Source organism: Anguilla anguilla, chromosome 12 (assembly GCF_013347855.1).
Source record: "Anguilla anguilla isolate fAngAng1 chromosome 12, fAngAng1.pri, whole genome shotgun sequence".
Lineage (NCBI taxonomy): Eukaryota > Metazoa > Chordata > Actinopteri > Anguilliformes > Anguillidae > Anguilla > Anguilla anguilla.
This window is the reverse complement of record NC_049212.1, coordinates 18,813,055-18,823,424: the sequence shown is the minus strand read 5'-3', so window position 1 is coordinate 18,823,424 and position 10,370 is coordinate 18,813,055. Positions and strand designations below refer to the sequence as shown.

At 38.6% G+C, this 10,370-nt stretch overlaps 1 protein-coding gene across 3 annotated transcripts; it reads right to left on the bottom strand.

Annotated features, from left to right (window-relative positions):
- Positions 1–1,939: 1,939 nt before the first annotated feature.
- On the bottom strand, positions 1,940–7,378 carry LOC118209360 (extracellular calcium-sensing receptor-like). Of its 3 annotated transcripts, none has more exons than XM_035384605.1 (6): positions 7,172–7,378; positions 6,612–6,903; positions 4,765–5,559; positions 4,439–4,666; positions 3,013–3,136; positions 1,940–2,884 (listed from the first exon to the last, which is right to left on the bottom strand). In XM_035384605.1, exons 1-6 carry the CDS (start codon positions 7,375–7,377, stop codon positions 1,971–1,973), a joined length of 2,559 nt encoding a protein of 852 aa, XP_035240496.1. In that variant the 5' UTR covers position 7,378; the 3' UTR covers positions 1,940–1,970. The 3 variants fall into 3 exon arrangements, with proteins under 3 accessions (XP_035240496.1, XP_035240497.1, XP_035240499.1); XM_035384606.1 differs by having other exon boundaries at positions 1,940–2,515; XM_035384608.1 differs by having other exon boundaries at positions 5,260–5,559.
- Between the last annotated feature and the right edge of the window lie 2,992 nt (positions 7,379–10,370).

Here is a 10,370-nt window from a genome sequence, read left to right as displayed (position 1 = left end):
ACTTAGGAAATGTGACATGGTTACATCATATACAAACAAAGAACCAAACAAACACAACCAGACGCAGAGAGGTAGCCTATAATTTTGAGAAGCAATGGTTAGAATCGTTCGTAGTGTGGGAATTTACAAGCGCGCATATTAGTGAATATTCCTACAAACACACAGAGAATGCAATACAGCACACATTTACGAATAATTCAAGCTATCAACGAAACAACATTACCTAAACTAAATAAACATTGCTATTCCAGCTCAACTACAAGCAACTCATCAATAACAATGCCTCAATCTGAAGTAGGCTAGGTCTGTTTAGCTAAGTGGTTATTATATTGCTATTTCCTGAAATTACTTACAGTATGCTAATATTGATTGTGCGAGGACATCAGTTTTAGAATCTTAGCCACGCCACGGGCTATTTATTACCAATATGATCGAAAAACATACAGTCTACCTGATACTTCTAACACAACCAGACGCAGAGAGACTAGCCTATAATTTTGAGATGCAATAGTTCGAATCGTTCGTAGTGTGGGAATTTACAAACGCGCATATTGCTGGATATTCCTACAAACACACAGATACGTTGCAATACAGTACACATATTTACCAATATGATCATAAGAAATATACTTACGCATGAAGTTGATCCTCAGCTGGATCAGTTCGCTGTTCGAAATGACACCGCTCTTCATCAGTGTCGGCTTCCGGACGGACCATTTTCCAAAATTAAACGAAATGTTCACCTCAAAAGAAGTTAATTAGGCGACACTTTGACATTCTATCCCGCTTTCGCAGACTTGGCATTTCTCACATGGATCTCGCATCGCCCCTCCTTTAGTCTCCTTCTATGGAGAGTAATTATAATGTTGTTAACATGTGAATGCGATTTGGGCGGACTTCCTGCTGAGCGAAATTCACATAGTAATGAGTAAATTTTAACGAAGCATACATGATCTAATTAATCAAATTTAGAACATTTAAAATAATTCATATTATTTGCCAATGGGCGCATTGGAAAGTCACGATTCTAAGGTTTCTGTCAATGTTTTTGTTGCGTCTGTATGATAACAGCATGTGAAGTTAATCATCCAAATAGAAACGAAAGTTAATTTCATCTTGTGAAACCCCAGAGGGTTAAACTGGAGATAACAAAAGAGTAACATTTCCTATGTACACAGTACCTGTAAAAATTGATTTTATATTTTCATTCATGTAACATTTGACATGTTGATCCATCCATCCATCCAATATTTATACCTGCTTATCTGGGTAGGAGTCATGGGGGGTGCTGGAGCCAATCCCAGCATGCATTGGCGAGAGGCAGGAATACACCCTGGACATGATGCTAATCTATCGCAGGGCTAACTAGCAATTTGTCAGAGAAACCGTTCCAGAATGCTAACTCCAGCTCGCACTTAACCCATAAATTACTGTAACATTGTTGGATGAGGCTGCATGTGTGAAAAAAAAGTATGTAACTCCTTTCAAATATTTTTTTATTTTCATATAACAAGTTACATACACAGTTTGTTCTTCATAAGTTCTTACATTATCTTGTATATTACTAAATAAGACCCAGCACTGGAGATACAGGGCTCTGATCCCATAACACATTTATGTTAGATTTAAATGCACGTGTGGCCTGATTTACAAGTTTTACACACCTAACTTAAGAAATGAACACAGATACAGTAGACATATTTGCTTTATATCAGTACTCAGTACAAGAACAAGTAGCATAAACCAGGTGTAGGCCCAAAGGGAAGGTCAAAATAAGTCAGCCAACTAAACCACAGTGTGCCTTGTAAAGTTTTTGAGGATTGCCATCAAGTGAACACAGGTTTATGAACATAATTTCTTCTCCATCATTTATATATCTTGGCAACCTTGTAAGGTAAGACATATTTCTTTCACAAATTATGGCTCTCTGGTCCAGAAACCTACAAAATTATCTTGGATATATCAGGGAATCACAGAGATTTCACATTTGTTTTACCCATTATATGGTTTCTTGTATTTTGCTCAGGTCGAAATAATATGATATAACATTTTGGAAGAAAGATACAGAATAGCAAGCCAAAACTAGATGCTAAAATTGCAAATATCTCCACAGCTACAGTGAACTTTCCAGGTGAGCTGACATAAGCTGGTATAAAAGTGATCCAGACTGCACAGAATATGAGCATGCTGAATGTGATGAATTTGGCTTCATTGAAGTTGTCAGGCAGCTTACGAGCCAGAAAAGCTAAAACAAAGCACAATATAGAGAGGAGCCCAATATAACCCAGTACAGCCCAGAACCCCACTGCTGATCCTACATCACATTCTAGAATGATCTTTTCTTTGTAGTGCATCATGTTCTTGTTGGGGAATGGAGGAGATATTGTTAACCAAAGCACACAAATAAGGACCTGTATGAGAGTGAAAGTAAGAACACTCAGTCTCTGCTGGGGAGGCCCAAACCACTTCATTACATTACTGCCTGGAAGTGTAGCCCTGAAGGCCATTAACACCACTATTGTTTTTCCCAGAACACAGGAGATGCAGAGAACAAAGGTGATCCCGAATGCAGTGTGGCGTAACATACAGGACCACTCAGAGGGCCGGCCGATGAAGGTAAGAGAGCAAAGGAAACACAATTTCAATGAAAAGAGCAGCAGGAAACTCAGCTCTGAGTTGTTGGCTTTCACAATGGGTGTGTCCTTGTTTATAAAGAACCATACAGCCACAAATGAAGTCACACATGCTCCAAATATAGAAAACATAACAAGCATGATTCCCATAATTTCGTGAAATGACAGAAATTCGACAGCCTTTGAAACACATTGGTCTCTTTTAACATTTGACCAGTATTCTTCCGAGCACTGAATACAGTTATTAGAATCTGTAAGGAAATAATATCATTATTAGAATACTCTTACAGCTATGACTGTACAGTAAAATGAGTAAATGCAACACAATACAAATGCACAACTTGGAAATTTTGTCTATAGACTGGTTAGAGTTCACTACCTGTGACATTGCTGATTTCTCCCTCAGCACAGGGCACACAGTCATAGCAGCAGACAGGCCTTCCTCTCTGCACAGCCTTCCGGGTGCCTGGGGGACAGCTCTCACTGCACGCTGACCTGGGTTTCTGTACAACATGTTTCAACTCTCAACTCAGAGCACCCATGGACAATGTGATGTTTAAGTAGATCATAATAATTATTTGCAATATTTTATCATATAGATAGGGAGCCCATAAAAGAATGTTTTTTAATACTTTTGTGAGATCTGTCATAGTGTCATTTATTGGGGAACAGAAAACATGGAGGGGCAGTTGCTTGTGTTTTGCTTTGAATTTGACTTTAAATATGAAGATCTTCGCTAGACTATTATGGATACATATAGCCTACAATCGGTCATTCTTCTGTCACACACAGGACTAAGTAAATGATGTGTATGTATGTAACTCTATGGCGTGGTTGCTTGCGATCATTTTATCTCTTGCTGGCCAACTTGCTAGCAAGATAGATCACTCGGTAGCTATCAAAAAAGCTAGATATCTATCTGTCTGTCTGTCCGTCCATCCATCTGTCTGTCTGTCTATCTTGCTAGCTGGCAAGCTAGTAATCTTCCAAGCCAGTGAGAGAGGGAGAGAGAGAGAGAGAGAGAGCTGTCACTGGCCTGCTATATCTTTTGCTGGCTAATATATACACAGGTGTAAATATATTCCTTCCTAGCTTCTGTCTGGATTATCAGGGTTGATAAACTGCTTTCATGGCTGTCTCCTGGAATGATGACAGAAGCTAGGAAGGAAGCGTTGTTATTCTGCACCAGTTATCATGGATTCACTGATACCAAAAGATGCTAGCTGTCCCTACCTATACAGGAATCTGCTGCTCCTTCTGGTTTACTTTTCCCAAGTAAGTGACACCATGACAATGACCTAGACGTACACATGAGATATTATTTTCTCAGGAGAAGTTTTAGAGGGGAACGGAAAAGTTTTGTGAGATCTCGCAAAAGTACTTTCTATTATTCTTCCTCACCCATGTCCCTTTAGGGCAGTGGTAACCAATCATGCTTCTGGACATCTATTGTCCTGTAGGTTTTCACTCCAGCCCTAACAAAGCACACCTCATTCAAGAGCGAAAAATCTGTATTGAGCTGTTAATTAATAGAGTCAGGTGTGGCAAAAACATCAAATACTGGAAACAGATTATGGTCACACATACGTTTGATAATTCTGGACTTTCTACAGTAACATTATAGTCTTCCCTCACATGTGTGCTGTTTTTGTCCTTCTGTAGTTTTATTTATGTTTGCCGCTGAATTGTTTGAACTGAACTCAACTATTTCACTCTTTAACTCAATGAGTGCTAAAAGCTGCATACAGGTATACAGCCGCATACATGTGCTATCATCAGTTTTCGTGTAGTGCATGAACACTTACCTGTTTTTGCCCACCTGCCCAAACAATACTAACTGGACTCATCACAAACTGCTGCCCAGATGGTAATGAGGCATCATAGTAGCCGACCACTCTGAACTCTACTGCACCATCAGGACCAAGCTGCCAGTTCACCACCTCATATCTGGCTGCCGGATCCCCATTACTGTCAAAAGAGACTTTCTCTCCAGTTTCCAAAGTGAAATTTACTTTTTTCAGAGCCTTAAGTACCTGTAGGGGAACACAGATTTAAGCTGAGATAAATACTTGATTGGATTTGTTCATAATGAGGATTTTATAAGCTTTGTAAGAATGGTTCATTTATGTACCTGCCAGGGCTCTGGTTTCACACGGTTTGTACAGCCTTGATGGGATGTACATGCCAACAGGCCATGTAAAGAATGAGCAACAGCGTATACTGCTTTGTAAACATTGTTGGAGTCTCTCAGCTCTGATACATCAGTGTATTCATTTTCTACTTCAGTTAAGCTCTCAAATCCCGTGCACGGATTCATGTGAAGTAGATTGTTTTCATTTGTGAGGGAACATTGAAACACATTTTCCCAAAAGTCTTTGACAACAGTATTATTTGGGTACTGGGATGGGTGAAGTTTAAAAAAAAACTCTTTTAGGCCATTTATTTTGCCATTGGTGACAGCAAAGCCAATAGACCCTCCCAGTATACTAAAACTTGTAGGTGTTACTAGAGTGCTTGCTGTTATCCAGGCTTCACTGCCAACCATTTGGAGCCCTGTGATATTCTGAAGCGTCAGCTGCTCCAGTAACTTGTTCATTTCACCCAGACTAAGAAATGCGACAATTACCTTTGCAGTACCTCTTTTGATAACATCTACAACCTTCTGTAATTTCTCTGGTTGTGTCCTGTAAAATTTCTCTGAATACTCAATGCAGATGCCTTCCTGTTGAGCAGCTGTAATAAATGTGGCCATCCCGTTGTTGCCATAGTCACTGTCACTTCTCACTGCTCCTATCCAGGTCCAGCCAAAGTGCTTCACCAGCTGAGCCAGTGCTCTGCTCTGGTAATAGTCACTGGGGATGGTTCTGAAGAATGTAGGGAATACTTTTCTGTTGCTCAAGCATGCACAGGTAGCAAAGTGACTGATCTGATAACAACACAAAAGGGAAAAGTTATCAGAACTTTGTAAAGACAGTAATTCAATGTATACTATACTATACTCATTGTTTAGATCATGAGGCAAATATATTTCAGTATGTGTGTGAGTATATGCAGTGTGTGTGCGTGTGAGTGTATGTGGTTGAAACAATCAGCAACTCAGTCACATGCGCAATATGTTGCTTCTTTGAAAAAGGTAGAAATTTATATTTGATTATAACATTTCAGTATGGATTTTTATGTCTAAATGTGAGTGTTGCCGAGTCAGTAATTCTTAATAGGTGTCTCCATAAGTATGCTGTAATAGCACATCCCCACTATTGCAAGTCAGTTTTTTGCATCACAGTTTTAGTTATTCCCACAGGAAGAATGTTTTTCAACCATCATTTTCTCACTGTAAAAAAAAAAATTGTGAATCTATGTTTAATATGCTTCTTTGGAATGTCTTTGCCGATATATTACAATCACCTCGCAAATGAGTGAGAAAAGAGTTATGCTGGGCACTGACATACGTTGCATGTCAGTTCCCAATATCTACCTCATTTTAAGAATGTAAACATATAAAAATACCATTTCTGACACATACACTCTCAATCATCTATTTTAGAAATATTAACAGCAATTTGTTGTAGAAACTCACAGTATGTTAAAAAAGTGACAATTGAGTTTTCTAGTTAAATGTTATGTAAATTAAAATGCCATTTTTATTGTTGAAATAATACTTTCACATTAATAAATCTGTAGATTTTGTAAATTACACCTATTAAGTAATACGTTGAGCAGAAGCATGAATACTTTACTAGGGACTATTCTTTCATGATTGCTGGAAGCATTTAATCATCAAAATAAATGTGTCATTTTTGAGGGTTTTAAATTTTTTTTAACATAAATATAATATTTTCCATTAATGCTATTTTACCATGACATTCACACAACAGAAAACTCCCTGAACAGGAGAATTTTTTAATGCTACTTTCACTTTTAAATATCAATGACTGGGTACTTGTTTTGCAGTATGTGTAAAAGACTAAAACAACTCACCACTGGAATTTGAAATAACCCTACTGTTGCAGCAATTGCCATAGTGTTTGTAGATCCTGATTCTCCAATGATGGCCTGCACTACGGCTGGTGTGGAGCAGGATGTGTCGGTCAGTGTTTCCTCATAACCGTTCATCAGAGCCATGGCTGATTGTACAGAAAATGCTGCAGAGATACAGGTGTCATATATTTTATATCCAAGAGATACTCCTGGGAGGACGTCAGTTCTGTTGTTTATTTCTTCAATGGCGAAGATCATAGCCTGGGCCACCCAGAATTCTCCGAAGTTAACTCTAGAAATGACACGTTATGTTGATTGTTTGTTTTAATGATCCTTTTATTACTAATAATAACAATTTTACATATATTACACTGCCATTAGGCACTCCTTGAAAATACATTCATCATGTATTTACCAAGCAGGCAAACCTAATGTGGGATAACATATGTAGAGCAAATTAAATTTTTCGCATTTTTGATATTACTCTTTGAAGTGTAAGAATCACAAAAAATATAATCAAAGTACCACCAATACAAACAACTGTTACAGGTTAAACTCACTGAGAGCATCTCAGCGGTTCTGGTTTGGCATCAAATTTGATGGTTATGTCCAAAGGAATATGGTGCAGGGCGAAGATCCCACCGATGTTGATGTCTCCATGTTGATAGAAGCTGGGCTTGGCTGCTCTCCCCAGTATTCTGCATGGTGGAGTCTGTGTTGCAGCCAAGAGGACTGTTAGTGCCAGCAGAATGATCTGCAGTGCCATCCCACTGCACATCTCAGATCGAGCACTGCTGTGTACCAGGTTTAAATACAGCAGTTTTAATTCTCCATCGATCTGTGATTCTCAAAGGCATACCTGAATCCCAGGATAAGCGTGGTTTGAGTTGGAGCAAATTCCAGAAGCAACAGAGGCAACAGCCTTGATGGGGAATGGCTCAGAATCATTGGGGCTTTTTATTTTTACCATGTAGGCCTACAAGTTCATCCACTTTACATATACTTTATTTGAAATCAACAATATAACCATAATGGAAAGGCAGCACACAAAATTGCATTTCATCACTGAGCACTGTGGTATATTTAGTGGTACATATTTATTGATGTTAGATTCATTGTCAACCAGGTTATTCACATGAACAATTTTGTATGAATTGTCAATACAAGTACTGTTCTAATGTATTTATTTATTTGTCTCAAAGCTGACATATTCCCCTGTTCTTTTTTATGGAAAATGCTATCATCCTGCCATTTTATTTGTATTTTTCCCAGAGAAAATTCTAAAGGATAATGTTTAACAACAAGGGTCGCAATGTCTTATTTTAAATACTTTATTTTTACCCTCTAAATATGACATGGTTGACATATACCATGTTGGTGGGTGGGGGCCAACTCTGGCACATCTTTGGTTGTGCTGTTATAAACCAACTGTCCCTCATATATAAGCTGCCAGTGCTGATCCAGCAATAGCACTACATTTCCTGAACAGATCATCAGTCAGCAGCAGTGCTATGAGTGAATAAAATTCCAGCAATACATGTGTTTCACATCTCAATTTAGTCCCTTCCTGACCTAGCTGCTACGCAGAGAACTGCTAGAAAGACAACATGTACGCCTCTTGCATGTACTTGAACATGAGCCAGTGTACATGGATCTTTAAACACCAGCATACATTAGAAGATTGACTTCATTAAACTATATTTGCAAACAAATTAATATTAGATTAATGCTATAAAACAGAAGCACCAGATTATTGGACATTGAACATTTCACCCTAGCCATGCCCAATTATCTTTTACCTTCAAGCAATTCAATGCCGAAGGTCACAAGCTAGCTAATTGTGTTAGCAGTAGCGATGCACAATTGTGTTAGTTGATGGTCTGTTTTTCATAGAAATCAAATCATATCTAGCTTGCATAAGGTTAGTCAATTCTGAATGAACAATTACCCATTAACCCTGTGAGACCCAGATATTGATGTAAAGTTCTACACCTAAAACTTTGTTGTAGGAGGTCTCTGATGAGAAATATGTTGGAAACATTTTTTTGTTATAGTAAGAATTGTAGCATGGTGAATGTCTTTGCAGAGTCAGTTGACTTTTCTGTGCATGATCCGGTAATGTTAAGGTATAGTTCACTCAAACATCAAAATGGAACTTTTGTGTAAATGTTACTATGTGTTCAACCAGCAAGTTACCAGAGGAACCTTTCCGGAATGATGACTCCAGCTTGCATTTGGAATTGACCCATAATGTTCTAGAACATTGCTGGATGAGACTTCATGTGTGAAAATGGCTTATAATAACTATACAGTCTCTAATGGGTTATTCCTTTATTTTTATTGTCATAAAAAAAATACATACACAGTTTTGTCATATGTTCCTCCATTATCTTTCATATTGCCAAGTAACACCCAGCACTGGAGATCCAGGGCCCCGATCGCATTACTTAAAGTTACAATCTCAAAGATTTCCGTTTCGTTCTCTTTGGCGGTACCAATGGCGAGAAGCGGTAATTGCAGGTGTGTTTTTGGACCTCACTTCCCATAGACCCAACCGGATCCAACCAGTGTCACCTGTGTGACGTCAGTCAGTTGGCACCTGGGCCAAGCCAACTATTACACTTATTATTTACTGAATAAAAAATGGTTGTTATACAATAACGTTATGTACATACTCATTCATTGTCTAACATTAGGCTAACTTAAGCTGTCTTTACACTGCCGAGCCGGGTTAAAATGCTGTAGCAGACCTGGGGTAGAATTAGTGATGATCAATTTCCACAAACGTTCTTTATCCACCTTTTGCTCGGTATGAACATCTTACACTGCAGAGAAGAATTTGCGGGATTCGCTGTGGCTCGTGCAATTATGTATCTCGTGCACAATGAACAGTCTTCTTCGTGAATGATTGTTGTGTGATATTTCTGAAACAACTGCCTTGTTGTTTCTGGTTTTGCTAGCTAAACTGTTCGAGAATAAAGCTGAGCTGGGTGTTAAATTAGCAATCAGAATAAGAAGAATAAAACAAAAACAAAGGAGATTTCATCAAAAAAGGGCATCAAGGCTGAAGGAACATATGAGGAAGCGTAATAAAATAATAACAACCCTAAACCATACTGCCATATTCTTTTATTTAGTTTTCTCCAGCTTGACATCTTTACACAGAAATCAGACCCGGCTCTGCTCCACCTATACCCCGGCTTTATTCCGATCAATATATTGATGAACTTGATGGCAATGTAAATAACGGTAACGTTAAGGCCAGTTCAGATCAATGATTCGCAATGAGACAAAACGGTTTTAGAATGTTGCAGAGAAAATTGCAGCGGTGTGAACTGGTTAGTTGCAGGGGTCTCAAAAGACCCACCTTGTCAAATCGCCAAGTGCAGTTTTAGAATGTTTACAATCAGACGTCTTGGAATTTTGCAAGTTGCATCCAGTCTCGTTGCGAATCATAGATCTGAACTGGCCTTGGCTTTAGTTAGCTACACTGCAACGTTGCAACGAGGTAGCATTGCATTCGAGAGACGGTTTGCGAGGTCGGTACCGGGCGGTAGCCTTAGCTAGCTTTTTTCTAATTGTTAGCTGACATTAGATTGTGTTAATTACATTATCTAGCTAGCTAACGCAACGTTACCTGATATGAGAGATGGATACTGTGCGCAACGTTGTCTAAACTAATGTTGCCTTTCTTGACATGGTCCGGTAGCTAGCGTTAGCTGTGCAAATAGCTATGTAATTTAGTAATGTTACATTGTC

Coding starts and splice junctions, on each gene's coding strand:
- LOC118209360 (XM_035384605.1), bottom strand. CDS start 7,377: ATGGCACTGCAGATCATTCTGCTGGCACTAACAGTCCTCTTGGCTGCA. Junction 6,904..7,171: donor GAACCGCTGAGATGCTCTCA/GTGAGTTTAACC, acceptor TGTCATTTCTAG/AGTTAACTTCGGAGAATTCT. Junction 2,885..3,012: donor AGAAATCAGCAATGTCACAG/GTAGTGAACTCT, acceptor ATTTCCTTACAG/ATTCTAATAACTGTATTCAG.